General features: G+C 41.8%; 1 protein-coding gene across 7 annotated transcripts in view; it reads left to right on the top strand.

Moving 5' to 3' along the window:
* ZNF827 (zinc finger protein 827) overlaps positions 1 to 19,249 on the top strand; it is a 162,295-nt gene that overhangs the window by 86,710 nt on the left and 56,336 nt on the right. For all 7 annotated transcript variants that reach the window (XM_057492486.1, XM_036888971.2, XM_057492523.1 and 4 more), the window contains exons 6-7: positions 3,136 to 3,375; positions 5,688 to 5,745. In XM_057492486.1, coding sequence (XP_057348469.1) covers positions 3,136 to 3,375; positions 5,688 to 5,745 — 298 coding nt within the window. The remainder of the gene's footprint in view (positions 1 to 3,135; positions 3,376 to 5,687; positions 5,746 to 19,249) is intronic.

Raw genomic sequence — 19,249 nt, 5'->3', positions numbered from 1 at the left:
TAGCCAGCCTGTCTGGGCACCGGGCTGAGATGGCGATTATTACGTTGGGGGGCCTACGCTAGAACTTAAGAGGAACTTTTCTCTCTTTTTTGCCTTGAGCGCTGCTTAAATTTGGGAGAAGCGGGATGAAAACAAAAGTGTGGCAAAAACTTGATAGCAATGGTTTTAACTGGGGTGGTTTGGTTCCCTAGAGGAAGTTGGCAAGTCTGGAGTTAGGTGTAGTTACCACAACTGGGGGTCCATGCTACTGGTACCTAGTGGGTAGAGACCAGGGATGTTGGTAAACATCTACAGTGTACAGCACAGCCTCCCTCGACAAAGAGGTGTCTGGCCCCAAATGTGTTAAGGTTGAGAAACCCTGCTTTAAAAAAAAGAAAGGCAAGCAAATATTTGGCAATAATTCTATTGCATGGGAGAGCAAGGACTATAAAAATGTTTATTGTGTTATGTCTCACTTGTCCACTGAGATGTCCTTTGAAAACTCTTCTCTGTGAGTCTGGAGTCTATCAGGTAGATTAAGAATGCTAATAGTTTTTATCAGTGATCAGTGTTTTGTGCATTTTTGAAAGGTCAGGAGTTGTCTTAAGAAAGGGCAGAAAGCACTTTGTATAAATCTTACTTGAAATTATCCCAAGTAGCTTCTAAAAATTGGTTTCGTTCAATTCGATGGTGCAAATAGCCACATAGTTTTTAGTCTGGGGCAAAGCTGGGGATAGAGCAGGAAGAAAAGGTAAATAACAGAGCTTCTGTCTGGCTTTGCTCTTTATGTTGTTGAGGATTTTTTTTTGAAATAAGTGAATCCCTTTCTGGTATTTGTTTGTCCTCAGCTCTTGGACTGACTTGCAGGGTTCCTAGACATCATTACGTACCTATAACACTGACCTCACTGTTTATTTTCCAAATATTAAATCCTTTGAGGGAACACAGAGGAAAACGTGTGTTGTGGCCACCTGTGGGGGATCTAGCTGGAGGTCAGGACAGCTGTCAGGTCACCAAATCCCTTAATGGGTGAGGGACGCACTCAGTGCTTGAGGAAGAATCAGATGGGCTAGAAAGAGAGGAAGAGAGGCAAGACATGTAACTTAAGAAACTTTATATTCTTTTTTTAAATTTTTTCGAGCGTGATTGACTCACCGAACTTGGTTTTTATGAGCTGCACAGACATGCAGAGAAAAAACAGCTTGGCAGGAATAGGGGAAGGGGGAAGGGATCTAAATTAAATGTAACTGTTGCTTTCAGTTTAGTCCTTGACAAAAACAAATTGTCTTTCCTGAAGAGCATGTGTTATATGTCAGGGGAAAAAAGAACAATTAGCATCCTTCTTATATAAAATCTTATTGATCGCACCATATTAATTGTAATCATTTAATTTAAAAAGCCCTCCCATCTTCTTTACTGCAGATCAACAAACCTTCCATGTACTTGACTTTCACCTGGCCCGTACTTCGCAAGGAAGGCATAGCTTTCTGTATATCCACCCAGCTTACAGCAGAGACGTTCCCCTTTCACATCTCTTGACTGTCCCACAGGTCACCACCTGCTTTCTACTGTTTCTTACTGTTCTTATTGTGATACCTATTCATCCATCCATCCGTCCATCACAGATTACCACAAGCTTGGAAGTGTAAAACCAGGAATGTATTCCCTCACACCCTGGAGGCCAGAAGTCTGAAACCCAAAGGCCCTCGGGTAGAGTCAGTCCTCACCTTATTTAGTTTCTAGTGACTCCTGGCAGTCCTTGACTTGTGGCTACAGAACTCTCGTCTCTGTCTGTCTTGCTCAGTTTGGGCTGGGCTAACAGAATACCGTAGACTGGATGGCTTACAAACAACAACAATTTACTCCTCGCAGGTCAGGGGCTGGGAAGTCCAAGATCACGGAGTCGGAGAGCCCTCTGGGGTCTTTCTCACGAGGGCAGTGATCCCATTCATGAGGGTTTCCCCCTCATGACTTAATCCCTTCCCAAAGGCCCCACCTCCAGATACCATCACATTGGGGATGAGGTTTCAGTATACTGATCTGGGGAGGCACGGGGGCATGCACATCCAGCCTTAGAGCGCCCTGTGTTCACATAGCTTTCCCACTGTGCCTTGTCCTCTTTTGTCTGTGATAAGGACACTCGTGATTGGATTTAGGGCCTGCCTGGATAATCCAGGATGATCTCATCTTGAGATCCTTAATTTAATCACATCCGAAAATACCTTTTTTCCAAATAAGGTCACATTCACAAATTCCTCGGGTTAGGACATAGACATATCTTTTGGAGGACCACCATTCAACCCACTACTCAGTCCCTATCTATTGATCTACCTATATGAGTCCTCTTTGTTTTCTGTTTTCCAGAATTCAGAGTATATGGTAGTTACTAATAAATGCTTATTGAGTTAGAAGTGTGGCCTTATTTTAAAGTGGCCCAAATTAACGACTGGGCTAATTGCCCCACCTTGTCCTATCATTAGCTCTAAGGAGTACATGGATATAAAGACACTCCAACCTTGCATGGTGAATGTATGTTTCAGATGAAAGACCAAACATCTAATAGTCACACCTAAAGCAAGAACAGTCAGTAAATTGAACCATTATTATAACCTGAAAGACTGCAGTTTTCTTAAGCATTGATCCCTAGGCCGCAATTAACTTCCTGGGTGGGCCTGAGGATTACTAGCTCCCAGCAAGGAGTAAATGTCTCAGCTGAACTGACCCTATTTACTCTTTATTGGTGTAGGTGCTGTAGATGAGAGAGAGAAAAATTGGTCAGAGCTTTAACAATAGAGGGAGAAAATCATAATATTAATATGCTTGTACTTATATGATTTACTGAAACTGAGTAAGTTCTAAAATAAGGTCAGACATCTACCATGCTGTCCATTAGTTCTGGAAGCTGCATGGCAGAGAGAAAGGAACTGGAACCCTAAGCTTGGTTCTGCTGCCATTTGTGTGGCCTTGGGCAAGTCACTAAATTTCTCTGGGTTTCAGTTTCCTACTTCCCAGAAACCAGATTGGTTAAACTTGCAGCTTTCCGTTGTGCCACAGTGCAGTGTCCTAAACTGTTCCCAGGCATAATCCTCGTGCTCTCTGTGATTAGAAACTAGGTTTGGTTCAGAATTTTGTTTCTCTTCATTCACCTGCTTGCAGCGGAAAGCTACAAGGAAACTCAGATGGTGAAGATTAAAGAGGAACCCATGGAGGTTGACATCCAGGACTCCCATGTCTCGATATCACCCAGCCGGAATGTTGGCTATAGCACTTTAATTGGGCGAGAGAAAACCGAACCCTTACAGAAGATGCCAGAGGGCAGAGTGCCCCCAGAGAGAAACCTCTTCAGTCAGGATATCTCTGTGAAGATGGCTTCTGAGCTTCTCTTCCAACTGTCAGGTATGTTTATGTGCAGAAAAGTGTCAATAATTGGGAGTAATTGGAGAATTACACTCTAACAAAGTAAAAACACCAGCATTATAGGATTTTTTTAGACAGAAATCCGTTTTGTTACTTTAACATGCATACTGCCACTCAGATGAACAGTTAATAAAATGTTGCCAAGTAGAACTCCTGCCAAACTTTCTGTAATAAATAGTTAAGAATCATTTGAAATTAGAACTCTATTCAATTCTGTGCAAACGATCCCTGTTGACTGAGCTAAACATCTCACCTCTAATTTTGTTTAGGCAGTTGATCTGATTAACAGCCTTTTTTTTTTTTTCGTAATGTGCTAGAGATAAACTTCAGTTTACTCCAGTAGTGACTGAATTACCATGAATTCCAAATTAGTGTGGTCTAAATTAATGAGATTTTACTGTATTTTGCTCCAGAAAAAGAAAAATCAAGGAAAGGGAAAGCAAACTATGAAAGTCTGAGGTCTCTTTCCAGCTATAGCCTAGTAGAACATCTTCTATAAACCAACTGTTTCTACTTCAAGTACTTAGAATTCAAAAGCACAGTAATTACCAACTTAGCTCAGTGTCCTGATAAAATAGTTGAAGGGCCTAGTACCTATGTTGTTTTCCTTGTTAACTGTGTCAAGCTGTATACCTGTAGTTTGTTCTTACTTAACAAATTTAATATGCTGTTGCTGTTTGAACATGATTGAGACTGAGGATAGATACTCTTATAAAATTCAGATTTGTATACAAATACACATACTTGTCCATAGTCAAGCATCAGTCTACATATTGAAATTCATTCATCAGTAAAGTTTGTTACTGATGTCCAATAGACTCTGTTTTGTTATGGATGATATATTTAAAACACTTAATAAATGCCTCGCTACGTATTCACTTGTTTTCCCCCCTAAGAAAAATATTCTTGAAAGAGAAAAGAAGCTAGAACTTCTACCTGCTGTCCTGATAGTCCACCTTCTGTGGCACACCCCATAGCTGAAACTTACCAGCTGGTGCTGAGAACGGTGGCCTCCAAGCTCTCAAACAAGGACTGAATTTATGCAGAGCTCAGCAGGAGTGGAAATAGTTCATTCTGTGAACTTCATTGAACACACAGATCTTTGCAAACTCCAGAAAGCTCCAAAACATACAAGATGCTTTTTTTTAATAGTCTGAAAGCATACCTAATAACAGTATAACTCTGGAAATGATTAAGCAGTTAAAATTTGCAAAGGTGAGGCAGGTGTGGTTCTTTTCAGAAAGTCTGTCTCTAACAGTACATTATCACAGTCTGCTATCAGCTGAAAACTTTGTGTCTGAGAGTTCTCACCCTGGCACTGTCACTGGCTGCCTGGGTGACCTCAGGCAAGTCATTTAGCCCCAGTTTCCTGCTCTCTGAAAGAATACTGCCTGTGGATCCAAATTCACCCTCATTGTCATTGTTGAATGGACAGAAAGGAATTATCCACACAAACATGCATGCAGCCGCTTCATGTTACAAAGTATGGGACAGATGTTATAAATCTTTGTTCAAATCTTTCCCCCAACCTGCAAGATTAGGAGTCTTTTACTTGCCCTGCCATTGAAATCTAAGACCTTTGTGGAGTTGGCCAGCTTTTCTCTGGACACTTAAAAGAAGCCATTGAGAGCTGTGACCATCAGGGCAGAATCCTCACATTTGAACTGGATTGGCAAGGCCAGAGTTCAACTTTTGTGTTCTTGGAAGCTAATTAAGTAATTTCTGACAGCTGGTAGATATACAGACCTCAAGATGGAGTATGGGAGGGTTTACCTCTGCTTGTCTAATGATATTTTTGTCCCTTGTGACATTTACCAGAGTAAGCACTCAATGCCTGCCGCATGCAGGGGTCTTATGGCTGTTTTTATATCCCGCTCACAGAGAGGCCTGATAATACAGAATGCTTAAAGGTCGTCGGCAAGGTCAGGGGCCAAACAGGTGCAGCAACTGCAGTTGTCATGCTGAATCAGAGGAAAGCAGAAAGTTGTAGCTGGGGAGGGATATAGTAGAAGGAACCATCTTTGTGCACATATTCCCATGTGTGTGTGTGTGTGTGCATGAGAATGTGTGTGCATACTTGCTGGCTAAGGCCTGATTAAAAGCAGACAACGCACTTGACATTGGTGAGTAATTGTTTCCCCGTTGATGGATTTTCTATGAAGGATTTTGGTGGGGGCTGTCACAGGTTTTTGCTTATCTTTCTAAATAAGACAGGGAGCCTGCTTAAGGTTCCAACACATAAACTGAGTGAGAATGACCTACAAGGTGTATGTTTATTCTTCTTTTTACAGAAAAAGTGAGCAAAGAGCACAATCACACAAAAGAAAACACCATCCGGACGACCACCAGGTAGGTCACTTTATTTCAGAGTCTGTCCCCCAGAAAACTCCCTGGGTGGGCCATCAGGCCCGAATCATATGTTGAACATTGTTCCCCAAACCATTTTCTCCCCACTGGGGTCAAAGGAGTCCCACCTTTACCACCATTTTGTATTAGAAATTTAGTGGAAACAATACTGAACATGAGGATGCCGAGGGGGACAACCACTAATATTTATTAAACGTCTAGTAGGTGTCATTTGCTGGGGAGTTTTCTTTTCCACATGTAATTACGTTTAATTCCTTATCCTAATTTTTTGAAGTAGTTATTATCATTATCCTCTTTGCAGAAGTCTCTCGGGTGGAGGGTTTAAACGGATGGCACAGCTGTGGTTAGGAGCTGGGTCTGTATCTCAGGCAAGCCTCACCCAGTTGGTAGAGCAAGGTTCTTACTGCAGCTGTGCTCCTAAGAAGCATGGCAGCTGGGGGCTGATAATTTACCACCAAGGAGATCCCAACTTTTTACCTCATGGCATTGGTAGGAGGGCAACACTTTGAAAAGCACAAAAAGATAATGCTTTAAAAGATTGCAGGAAAACCAGTATCATTACCAACTGTTGGTTAGGAAACCTTCCATTTGCCAAAGGCAGGGGAGGAGGTCAGCCAGGGTGGGTCGCCTGTCCATCTGCCACATGAAGGAGGAGGGTCAGCCTGTGCTGCCATCCACACCAAACCTCGAAGGCCGCCCACACCTGAACCATTGTAGGCAAGTGCCAACACGTGCAAACCCCACCACTGCAGCCAAAGGAGCCCGGGAGATGTGGCCACCAGCTCTGAAGGACCATCTCTACCCTCAGACCACCCGCCAGTTTCTGATTTAGCCCAACATACAGACTTTACAGGGTGAACAATATAACTAGAAGAATAAGTGCGAGCTACCAAGAAGGCTTCAAATCAAGGAACTTCGCTTTCCGAGTAAAACTTAGATTCTTCCTGATGGGAGCAATTGATTGGTTTTGTGTTTTTAGTTCTTGCTACTAAAGATGAACAATGTCCATCTTTTTGATGTGGTAGGAGTTGGCCTGGGAGCATCATCAGGCACGTGGACAGTGCTCATTTGAACCTTAACCGAAGTTGTTTTTCCTTTTTAATTCTATGAATTGGAATTTAGGAATAGCAGATGTCAGACAGTAATTAAAAAAGGACCAGCTTGCCTCACACAGAGCTCGTATGGTGTGATGGAAGGGCCCTTGCCATAAAACAGAAAAGAGGTGTTAGCCTTGTCTCCGTATATAAATATGCAGATGGAAGGCAGGTCTGATGATCTGGTCTGTGCGTTGTTTTAGGAAATCGGCCTGAGACTGGAAAGGCTATTTTTCTCTTAAGTGGGATACCCAAATAGGAGATGTGAGCTACTATAGATTCCAGCCTGCCTTCTACATGTAATTTTAAGATTATTTAGTCTCTATACTTGTGCCTATGGGTCTAAACCCGTGAAACTCTCCAGATTGGTAGACACTGAAAGACAGCAGACTAAAAATAAGAAATGTTCATTTTAATTTGCTTCCGTAGGCTTCCTGAAGTGTCACAGGTCAGGCTTCCTGGAAGCAGAGCCTGAGATGGGGATTCCTACGGAAGGGCTTGATGGAGGGAGTGCTTGCAGAGGAGCCTGCAGGGAAGTGATGGGGCAGGACAGGGAGGAAAGAGCTGAGCAACGGCATGGTTTCAGCTGATTGTAGCTTCACCTCAACCCCACAGAAAATTCTGGAGCATGAACTGCACCGCACAGTAACTGCCTTGAGACAGGGAAGCCAGCTCTGTGCAGCCCCAGACTATTCACTAGCTTCAGGTCCCCCCCTGCAGCAGGAGACGTGTAGCCTCCCAGGGGAGGGGCTCCAGTGGGCACAGCAACTTGGGGGGAGTGTACTAGTGCAGTAAGGGGACACGGGCAGCACCCCAACACATGCCCTGCGGAGGGTTTCTTCGTGTTCTTTAAGATGATATGATAATATTTATATAATAGGAAAGTATGCCGCAGAACCATGTTATATTACGCTGCTCAGGTGTTCTCTGGGAAGAGGGGAGAGGAGGTTTGAACTAGCTCCAAACAAGTGAAATATGACTCCTAGTTTAAATGCCTTCGCTGTAGCTAGAGCATAATTATAGGATAGAAAGAAACTTTTTTTTTAGCCATTTGGCAAAAATGAAGCGATCCTTAAATTCTCCTCTTGCTGAGAGATTTTGAGTAAGAAGAAATCCAAATCAGATCTTTTGCCCAAAGCAAAGTAAGAGGTGCTTCCTGTGAGCCCCCCGCCTAATATAGTGTTCAGAAATCAGTGTCACCGAATTCTTGGTTTATTGTTCTTTTGCAAAATCCTTGTTTTTCTTTTTCCTTTGAGTAGGCAGTTTGCTCAATTAGCCTCACCTCAAATAGATCTTTCTTACCTTCTCACCTCATTACTTCGGGTGGAATAGAATCGAGTTGCTTTGTGCCAAGAAATCCTCTTGAACCTGAGTTAACTGATGGCAGGGATGGGAAGAAATGCCAACTCTCTCTCTTCTTTTTTGACTCCTGTTTCAAAAGGAACTCTTATTTTGTGCACATAAGGTCGGCTGATGGGGGATATGTTTTAATATGTGATTGGTGATACTGTTTAAAAAGATTTACATCAAGCTTCCAAATTTCCCTATCTCCAAATTTTTAAGTACTTCGTGGGATGTTCGGTTAGCCACCAGATTTCCTAGTAGACAAAGCTCACTGTCCAGAATGATGGCCCATGATGGGAATCAGGTTCAAAATCTTCCATGTTTGAGAGTTGCGAGGTACATTCAAGAGAGTTTAATTCCGAAAGGTGCCTGGGCATGCGGGCCTCAGCGCAGTGTTGAGATCAAGCTCTTGCAAATGCCAGTGGGTGCCTCCCTCCACACAGGGAGGTCACCTGCTCCCAGGGCCTGGATGTCTAGGGGATGAGGAAAGACAGGAATGTGCAGTGCTGAAGAAAGAAGCTGATTCTCTCCCTGTCCCTTAGAAACCCATAACTTTCCCCACGTTTGTTAGTCATTATTGATCTTGACTCTCATTCCAACCACAAGGACTAAGGAAAAGTATAACAACCCCAGGATTGAAACACTGTGTAGCTCAGCACCCCAGTATATGCTCACCAGTGAGGCGTAGGGGTGCTGATGTCCATGCCTGGGCCCCGAGAGAACGGGAGACCTCTGGGTGATGTGCAACTCAGTCTCCATCCCATTAAGGGCTGATGATTGCATCTCCCTCTTCGTCAGATCCTCCCATCACAGCTGTCCATTGGCAGTCCTGCTCTTTATTGATACCTCTGTTATAAAATGGGCAGATACAGAGAAAAAAATGTTAGCATTCCTTGTTAGCAATTTTTAAAAGAGAGGTCAAGTGAAGCAGAAGGTTTAAACTAATAACTAGCAAGTTTCTGGAACACTGGCTTTCTCTACTTCATTTTTAAAAACCTTTACAATGGAAAATTTCAAACATATACAAAAGTAGAGAATGTTCCCATTGCCCAGTTTGGACAATTATCAATCCCTGACCTATTGTTGTCTATCCCCTCCTCATGTCCCGCCTCCCCCAATTATTTTTTTTATTATTACTATTTGGTATCATTAATCTACAATTATATGAATAACATTATGTTTCCCCCAATTATTTTGAAGCAAATCCCAGACACTGTTTTAAGAACTAGTTTGAGAATACCTTTTTTTTTTTATCCTAAGAACTTAGATTTAGCCACTCAAATTAGTATCCTCTTCCCAAAGGTAAAGGAGAAAAACAATCTACCGAAGTGCACCATGTAGCCTGGCAGAGAAATCAATCCACTTAGCAGCAAAATGATTGGATCATGTGGTCCTGCTCACCAATGTCCTGACCTCACCCCTTCCACCCTTGTCTGTGGCCTCACTGGGGCACCTTCACTGAACCAGTCCTTTAGTTGGAACTTCACTCTAAATGCTAAAACAGCAGTCCTTTTGCCTGTTTAACCTTCGGGTCTAGAAAATTCAATCTAAGTATAAAGAAGGCTTGCGTCTCCTTTTTGATAGTGTGCGGACTGGGTGTTCTTAATGCCACTCTACCTGGTGAATGAGGGGAGGAGACAGTCCAGCCAGACCCATGAGAGCAGAAGGGCCAAATGTTAAGAGACTAATAAAAAATCCTGATTTTTCTATTTCCTTTCTTAGCACAAGCCTAAGTTCTGCAAGGAACAGATAACCAGTTAATGTGATCATTTGTTGATAAAAATGTATGAGGCATGATATCATAACCAGATCCCAAAGTTTAATGGAACAAAAAGAAGATCTATATCTTCTGACATGGACCATCACCCAGCCAGATGCTGGGTATGATCGAAATAGGAAAATGGAAACCCTAGAGTAAGAATCAGATAGCTCCTGGCAGGTGAATTGGACATGCTCAATGTTGTGTAACACCATGAACTTCACACAATGGCTGCCAAGAACCCTCTCTTAGTTATTTGTTCTCTCTTTTATCAATTAATAATTCAGTGTCCATGGGGATACAAGATTGCAGGCCTATAAGAAAAACTTCTCACACCTGGCTTGCCTAGATTGTCCTTTTCTCCATTACTAGACAAAAAGCAGAAGTGGGAAAATCAGAGAAAGGTAGACTCGTATCATGCTGTGCCAACATTTAATTTGCCTAGTTTTCAGAATTTGAGATATAGGCTGTTTTTCTTTGATTTAGATAATGGCACTTACAGTGTTTACTAAAAAGACATATGCACTTGGAAGTGACCAATATCGAATTTTCCTGTGTGGTGGCTTGGACACATGTCCTTAAATATTTATAATTCAATAATAGAAATTGCACAAATTTGTAAAAGCATGATGTGCTGTCTCAATTTGCGCAATATCCCCTCTTCACTTCTTTGGAAGGCTTAAGAGAATAATGCTCCATTACCTTAAAAGTAAAAGATTACTTATAAAGAACACTGGGGTAGACAAAAGCAATTAAGAAAATAAACAGGAAACAGAGCAAATGAAATTGGTGATTTTTGAATAGCTCTATATTTTCTTTAGCCTTTATATTTTAGCGCTTTAAAATTAGAGGCACTGAGATTCTATTTCTGCGAAATGGAAATTACTACTAATTTCATGGAGTCCCTTCAGTTAGCCAGTCAACCCTTCCTTGGTGAAGTCAAGGGCCACATGGGCCATAGCAAATTTTAAGACACCTACTCTCAAGACACTGCCATCTACTGGAATATTGTCTGAATAAATACACAAATCTTTGCTGTCTCTGATGTTAAGCTTGCCCCTCTAGAGGTGGTACCTTTGTGCAGTACACAGCCAGCACCACTGTCGCAGCTGCTCTGACAAATGTTGACTTGAGAGTCTTTTCCGTGATACTACATCCCTTTTCAACTTATCTTCGAGTTTTCATTTCTGAAGGATATATCTTCTACAATATTTCTGAAGGAAATGAAAACTCACCCTTGAAAACAGTGGATTTTTAAAAACATATATATATATATATATATATAGCCTGGAGTTATTTTGCACATTGCTGCCATTTGGCCTTTTTCCTTCTTATTTCATCAAACCTTTCTCAGTACTTTTATCTATTCCTACATTCCACTGACCTGTAGGTATCACCCTCTGCCAGTTTTCCTCTCATCTATAACAGCTATACAGAACCATTGTAACTGAAACAATATGATTCCAGATAGGTTAGTGTATGTTACTGTGGAAGAGGCAATTTTCAGTCTCCTTTTCAGGATCTGAAGTGTTGTGCCATTCTTTTCTTCATTTCCCATGAGCTCTCCCACCTTCATTTATGTTGGCTTGCAACACTCTCCCATCCTGACTGTGTAGCTCAGAGTGGCCAGGAACGAAGTGTAAATGTGGGAGTCTCTGTAAGTAGACAGCCAGACCTGTATTCTCTCCTAGCTACCTTGGACAGCTTGTGCAAGGGTGACGTGACCAAAAGGTGTAGGTGGCTTCTGTAGGTGCCGACTTCAATCCTGTTCTTCTTATCCTGGATTTTCTCTTCTTAGAATGTCTCTGTGGTTGTTACTAGAATATATCAAATATTGAAGGGCTGACTTCTGTGCTGGGGTGAAAGGCCCCCTGGGTGATACAGCAGGCCAGGGAGCGTCCACATTTCACAGGCGTTACCTGCAGCTTCCACAGACAGAGTCTGGTGTCACCACAGGGAAGACTGAGTTCATCTGTTTCCTGCTCACTTCAGCAGAAAGCCCGTTGTCCTTGTTTATCTATAAAGTCAGATTCCTGCGGGCGATCCCGGCCCCTCCATGAGCTGACATTTCGTGGATCCAGACTTGCAGGTCCACTCCCTTGGCCTGCAGTTGGCTGCAGCTGTGGGGTCCAGCCTCCCCAAGGCCTGGCATTGTGCTCCTCGTCCTGGGAAGTGTCCTGGGTCCACAGTGGATGAATGCTGGAGCTGCAGCAACAGGAATTGCTCCTTGAACACTTGGTGTTAGGTAGTGCAGATTGGCCTGCGTCTAAGACAACCCTAAAGAAAAGGCATTTGTACTTTTCAAAGAAGGAAATAAAAACAATTCCTAATATGTACTTCTTTATAAGATGCTGAATTATTCTTCTACAATATTTTAAACAGAGCTTTCGGCCTTTCTGCAATTGAAAGGGACTGATACTGGTGGGATCATAATTTAGATATTTTTGTCCCCACCTATGTCTTTTACAGCTGCTTTCAATTATGTCATCCCACAGCTTACTCTTTAAAAGACTGAGTCTCTTTAAAAATAAAAGATCCCAAACTGTAAAACGTAATCTTTTAAGTTTTAAAAATAATTTTGACTTCCAGAGAATACAGGAGAACACGAAGAAGGAAAAATAATCGCTGATAGTCAATCCTGCTACCCAGAGACAGCCACTGCTAAACTGGTGGTTTTCTTCTACTTATATATGTATACTTTCCTATAAAAACTGGATTCTATGCTATATATACAGTTTTGTAGTCTTCCCTTTTCACCTAGCAATATATTAGGAACTTCTCTTATCAATAAACAACTCAATATTATTATTTTAATGTTTAGATAGTACTCAGTGTTTGCACGTCATAATTTATTAATCAATCTCCCATTATTGGGTATCAAGAGTTTGAATCGGTTTGGTTTTCCCAAGTTGCCGCTAATATAAACAATGCTAGGGTAAGTTGGCTCAAGAAAGCATTCAGTTTGCAGGGTTTTGCTATGAACTATCTAACTGATTTTGAAAAAGATTGATACTGTAATCTCCCAGAAGCTAATAAGAGAGAGAGAGAAAGACAGACAGGATATTTCAGAGGTCTCTGTGTTTTATCATTTTTAAAAGTTTTTATTTTACCAGTTGGGAGATTAAAAAGTATGTCTTACACATAAAGCCTTTTCATTGATTGATTTGGTGATACCAAGCATTTTGTACATGGGGAGGCTTTTGTATTTGCTCTTTTGTATATTTATTTTACTGTCACTTATTACTCTGTTCGGTGGTTTGTCTGAGTTAGACTTTTTGTTTGATTGTTGCTATTGATTTTGTTACTATGAAAAATTTCAAAACAAAGTAGAAAGAATAACATAATAGAACACTACATCCCCATCACCCAGAGCAAACAAACATTTGCCCTGCTGTCTTCACTAATCCTTTTTTCCTGTATCTTAAATTGCATCCCAGATATCATAGCATTCACTCCCAGATTCTTCGATATGTTATCTCTTAAAAGTTCCAATACCATTGCACACTGTACAAAATAAACAATATGTTTGATTGGTTTTTAATTGCTGAGAAAGGTTCCTTTGATCAGAACCTGCCGAGTATATATCCATTCATGGACTAGGAAGAGAAAGAAGCACCATAGCTTTCTCATCAACTATAAAAACTGAAGAAAATCTGCTGCCTATATGGGTAGTGGAATGATGGAGTGACCTTGGTTCTCTATCTGCCCACAAACTCCATTTAGAAACCCACTGATTCTACAGTGCCAGCCTCAATTTGGAGATAAATGCCCTGGCTGGAGCTTGCCAACATATAGCGATTAATTCAAGTTTTAGTCACTGTGGGCCTTCTTTCTTTGAAAATGTGTGCACCCAGCATAATGGATGACCCGGTTTCCAGGCCTAGCCCACTGGGATCAGAAGAGGTCTTCTGGGTTGTGTCCTTTTTAAGCTTGAATAGGGAACTTGCTGTTCCAGATGGTCAGGGTTCTCTCCAGGTCAGAGACTTGCAATCATTTTTAATCTTGAGCATTCTTCTCCACCCCCATGTCCCCTGACCTGCCACCAGGACTCTTTTATTAAAATAAGTAAGTAAATAAAATAATTCAGCCATAGGAGATCCTCATTTCATGGTGGTGAAGAGAAGGAAAATGTTCACAGCACCATTAAAACTGTTTTCTTTCATTATAGATTACCTCTTTAACTCACTATAAGAATGTTACTGGCACTAACTTTTATACCAAAAATGTTGATATCTGGGCCAGTTTCAGAAGCAGCTGCTAATCTCTCATCCAAAATGAAATTGGGGGCCCAAGCTGGACATTAGGAGGACCACTTACAGTCCAAGGTGAAATACCGTGATTGCTGTACTGGGGCAAAATGACCATACAGGAGTGCTTTAAAGTGTTCAAAATTGTTTTTACAATAATCTGAGCAATTAAGCATTTAATATATTTCAAATGCAATCATCTATAAATATGTTCCAAAACAGAGAGATATGTAAATATATTAAAAAGAAATAGTATCTTTTATCCTGTTATAAATTATTCAAATAAATTAATTAGCAAATAAATTAATCAATGCTGGTAATATATAAGAGAGAAAAGCACTGCTTAAAAATGAAAAAATTGTGTTAATCATGAAAATTAAGTGGAAAATAAAATCATTATTTGATCTTTTTTTTTAAAAAATGGAGTATCTAAAAATAAAGTGTGGCAGTATTTTTGCTGTTAAGCTGTGAGCATATTTTCTTACAAGCAATTTCAGCTTCTCAGAAAGTTTCTTCTGACCTTAAAGTTCTTGAGGAAATGTTGAAAAGATAGTTAAAACTATCTAGATATATTTCCCCTATTCCTTTTCTTCAAATAATCCCATCTTTCTTATTTGATATGTTAGAAAAACTTAAAACACACACACACACACACACACACACACCTCTTTTTGTTCTATGTCAAGGGCTATATTCTGTTGTTGTTCGCAAGGCTTAGGTTTTGTTCAAAGAAAAAAATTTCCGATTTATTGTCCTTTCATTTACTTTCATTATATATACATGAAGATTCCATGTGGAAGTTACCTCTATCCATTTCAGTCTGTCACATTCATTATTCCACTTAGTTAGAAAGTCCTTGAACTAGAGTAAGATTTATTCTTGGAATAACTTTGGTCTCTTGCCTGTCTCTTCTGGAGACTTGTGGAGGCATGGAAGATTGTTTTCTCAGCTAGTGCTTCATGTTCACTTCAAAATGCTAATACAATGTGTCACTCTTGAGGTGTATGTCTCAAGGTCTAAGTGATTCAGAGGTCAGAGAGTTAAAAATAAAAGTACAGTGGTTTTGGGTAAATACATGGAGTTTCAGTTCTTTAAAAATAACAAGGTATATCAAAACAAAACTAGTATTTCAGCGACCTGAATTAAAAGCTGGAGCTGAGGAGAGATTGAGGCCGCCTGTGGTAACGGGACAAACAGCGAGGTGGTGAGGTGGCCCAGGGGTTGGGGTCTGCCGGGGAGCAGGTCGCAGCAGCCAGAGAGAGAAAACCATTGGCTCCCACGGAACTTTTCCACCCGAGAACAGGGCTTCTGGCTCTCCTTTTGCAATATATTTAGATTTAGACATTTTTCAAAAATATCTAAGTCAGATAATTGATTCTTAAGATTTCCTTAAAATAAAACAAAATAAAAATCAACCCACATTCTTTGGACATATTTTGCCCAGCTCTTGGAAAAAAATCCAGAAGACCTGTTATGTTTTTGATACATAGCTGAGGAGATAATCAATTGCTTTTACTTGAAAATACATCATCTTATTTTATTCATTAAAGAAAAGTTTGTCCATGTGTAAACTGAAGTCATACCATCACTTCAGGTTGGTTTGCCTGAACCTCTCACATGTAATAGAATTTCATTCCACCCTGACATATGTAGATCTATTATGGGTTCAGAGTAAAAACTCATTATAGAGCAAAGTATTTTCTTTTCCTTGTTTAATCCTTCTCATCTACTTGCCATTCCCAAGTGCAGTCCTAAGAGTAACTAATCAGTAATATCTTTTTGAAGGACACAATGTATTTCTTCCCTGTTGCTTCTTTAAAATTACTGTGTCATTACTTGAAGTTTTTTTCTTAACTTTCTCTTCCAGACTGTATCCACTTCTTTTCCTTTTCCTTTGTGTTTTGTTTTGCTGTCACCATCAAAATGAGGTGTCCCCGAATGTTTTGGTTTCAGTGGCACACAGGGAGGGCTGGGTTTTGGGTAGTTGGGCTTTCTGGTCTGCATGACGCAAAGCTCTCTGGCAATCAGATGTTAAAGGTGGAAATATTTGTGCTACAATCGGCACTTAGTAAAATGTATCATTATTTAGAGCCATAATCTTTTATGGACTGTTTTATTGTTTATTGTAAATCTTTTCTTTTTGCAGCCCTGTCATGCCGTTTAGTGTCTGAAATTGTCCAGTCACGGTGGCAGCAATGCCTTCTCATAGTTCAACCCTTAGATAGGAGAAAAATAAAAATACACATTCAGTGTCCATTTCCTTTGTATCCAAAAAAAAAAAGTTAGATGAAAGTTTCATCTTTTCTAAGTCATGAAAGGCAGGCAAAGTAATGGAGGAGCTTGGCAGTTCTGAATCTACACCAATGGCTTCCAGATGCTGCTCCTGATTATTTATTGACCATTTACGTGAATGAGCTCAGCCTTCCAGGTAGCCTGCTATTGTCCAGGGCCAACGGGAATGTGCTGTGGCAGGTGAAGATTTTGTTACGTGAGCCCAGGTGATGATCCCCTCTTCCATTAGCTGTTAGTTTGAACCTCCCCTACCAACTTTTTACCAAAAACATTCACCAGAAATAAATCACTTTTGGGGACCATTTTCTCTTTGTTCCATTTCTTTAGCTCATTTTCAGATGGAGAGATTTTTTTCAGAGTAAAATGACTCAAGTGCAGGCAGCTGGAGAGTCAAAAAGTGAGAGCCATGTAGCATTTACAAATGGCTCCTTTTCTGGAGGAATTGGTAACCCACTGAGTTACCGGTGGAAGAGCAGAATAGGTGTGCTTCAGAGTTCAGTACATCTTAAAAACCTGTGTTCTATTTACTGTTTTCCTCACTGGGAGGATGCAGACCTAGTTCCTCTTTGCCAGGCACCTTCTGGAACTTGCCTCTCCACTACCCTCTCCCACTACTTGCGGCGTCCTCACTGTGCACAATGCACGGCCCGCCTTGGCCACTGCAAAGCCAGGCGTGTACTGAGGGCGGATGGGCTCCTGCACTTTATGAACACCATGAGGCGTGGGAGAAGGGAAAGAGAGTCAGGAATACCAGCCCAGCATCCTGAGGAGTATGCTGCTCAGTGCCACGTTGCAAGTGCAGTGTCTTCTGCCCTCGCAGCAAGGGCAGAGAGTCTAAGATGATTGACGTTTTTGGAGATCTAATCCTGTTAAACCAGCACACGCTACGCTGGGCATGTTCCAAGTTTGGTTTTGCCTCCTCGTCTTCATGAAACATGGCTGCCATTCTTGGCAGTGCAAACGTTAATGTACAGATGTCTGTGTGGTCATAGTGCCACCAGGAGTTTCACATCTGTGCTGAGACAGAGGTTTGTGAATGCCTAATGAACTTGTTACCCTTCCTTGTAATCATTCAGGCTTACAAACAGAGACAAACTTGCCCTCAGAAGCAGTGGATACAGGCAGTGGTGAATGCTTAGGTGTACAAATTGACCAGACCCCTGGGTTGCAGATGTTTTAGAAAACTGGGGCACATCTTAACTTCTGGAGAGAAATAAAGACTAAGTCATTTTCACTTGCTCTATTTCTCAATCGAAAAAGTCTTCCTTCAGCCACACAGGACCCTGCATACTGCAGTGGCTGCCCGCATCCCCGCTTCAAGCCTCCTCCTCTCTCTCTCCCTTTTGCTCTATCCATTCCAAGAAGGATCTGCCCTTCTGAATTGTCCACGAGTTGCCTGGATGTTAAGAGATCACACGAGGGGCAGTGCAGCTTGGTGGGTAGGAATGCAGACTGTACTACCCACCTGCCTGGATTCAAATCCTGGCACAGCTCCTGGGCATGGCAGTTACTTAACTTCTCTCTGCCTGAGTCTCTCCATCCGTAAAGTACAGATAATGGTAATGGTAGCCACCCCACAGGGTCCTCATGATGGTTAAGTGAAGTTAATACACCCAAAGCCCTTTAGAACAGGGCCAGATATTTCATAAGCAATGTATGTGTTAGCTGCTGTGTTTTGTTGAGCATGTACTAAGTACTAAGACATGAAATGTCCCATTTAACCCTTTCAGCACCCCTGTAAAGATGGCATTTTTAAACCTTTTCTCTAATGATGAAATAGCCTAGAGAGGTGGTTGACTTGACTAAAGGTCACTAACCTATTAAGTGGCCAATATAGAATTTAGACTCAGCTCCCTCTGAGTGCAAACTGGGTTAAACCACCACACCCCTCCCTTCCCGGCGTGAATGGATGCAAACGCAGGGCATTGCTGTGGCGTGTTCGGCCTGGGACGGGCGCTCTGTTAACCTGGTATCTTCTCCTTATAGATCAGACCTTCCACCAGGCTAAAGCTGCTTTGACTTGTGAAAGTTCCTTGCTTGATGCTTTGCCCCATTACATTGCTTTTCCTTCTGTGCCTTTTTAGTAGTCAGTGTGACTCCCTTCTAATCCTCTCCTCCCTCAGAAGAAATCTTTTCTATACAGGATAAAAGTGGCATCCAGGGTAGAAAATTATTTGGAATGTTGTTTCCCTCAGTGATTGTCTCCCTTTCAACTCAGTTTCTTCTGAGCAGCGCAGTAATAATAGGGCTGCCCTCCTCCATCAGTGGGAACCTGCATGGTTGCAGAGGGCATGTGATGGAAAGATGCAAAGCCTGCCCACTTCCCCTGCAAGCCAAGCCGAGGGGGTGATTCACACATGGAGCATGGTGGCCTCGCCTGGGCCACCCACAAACCTTAGGGTTGGTTTAAATGTACCTGTGGTCTTTACTGCCTTGTCTCTTAAGGTATTTTTCAGTCTGCATGTGTCGCTGCTGCTTTACAACATTGGCCACCAATGTCACCATGTCCCATGTGGACTGATACTCTGACCGCCTGCCTTGTCTTCTGCAAGCCAAAATCCTGTTCCATCCCCGCCACCTTCCCTCTCCTGTTAGGACAAAGCCACCCCAGTCCCATCTCCCCCACGATGGGCCTTCTGCCAGCTCTGCTCGCTGGCTGTGTTCTCTCGGTGTGCAGGGGACTCTTTCCCCAGCCCTTTGGGACCTGACAGCTCTGCAGTTCATTCACGTCTCAGCTCAGTTGTGGCTTC

This window comes from Manis pentadactyla, chromosome 1, assembly GCF_030020395.1.
Source record: "Manis pentadactyla isolate mManPen7 chromosome 1, mManPen7.hap1, whole genome shotgun sequence".
NCBI lineage: Eukaryota > Metazoa > Chordata > Mammalia > Pholidota > Manidae > Manis > Manis pentadactyla.
This window is presented reverse-complemented; position numbering and strand designations above follow the sequence as displayed.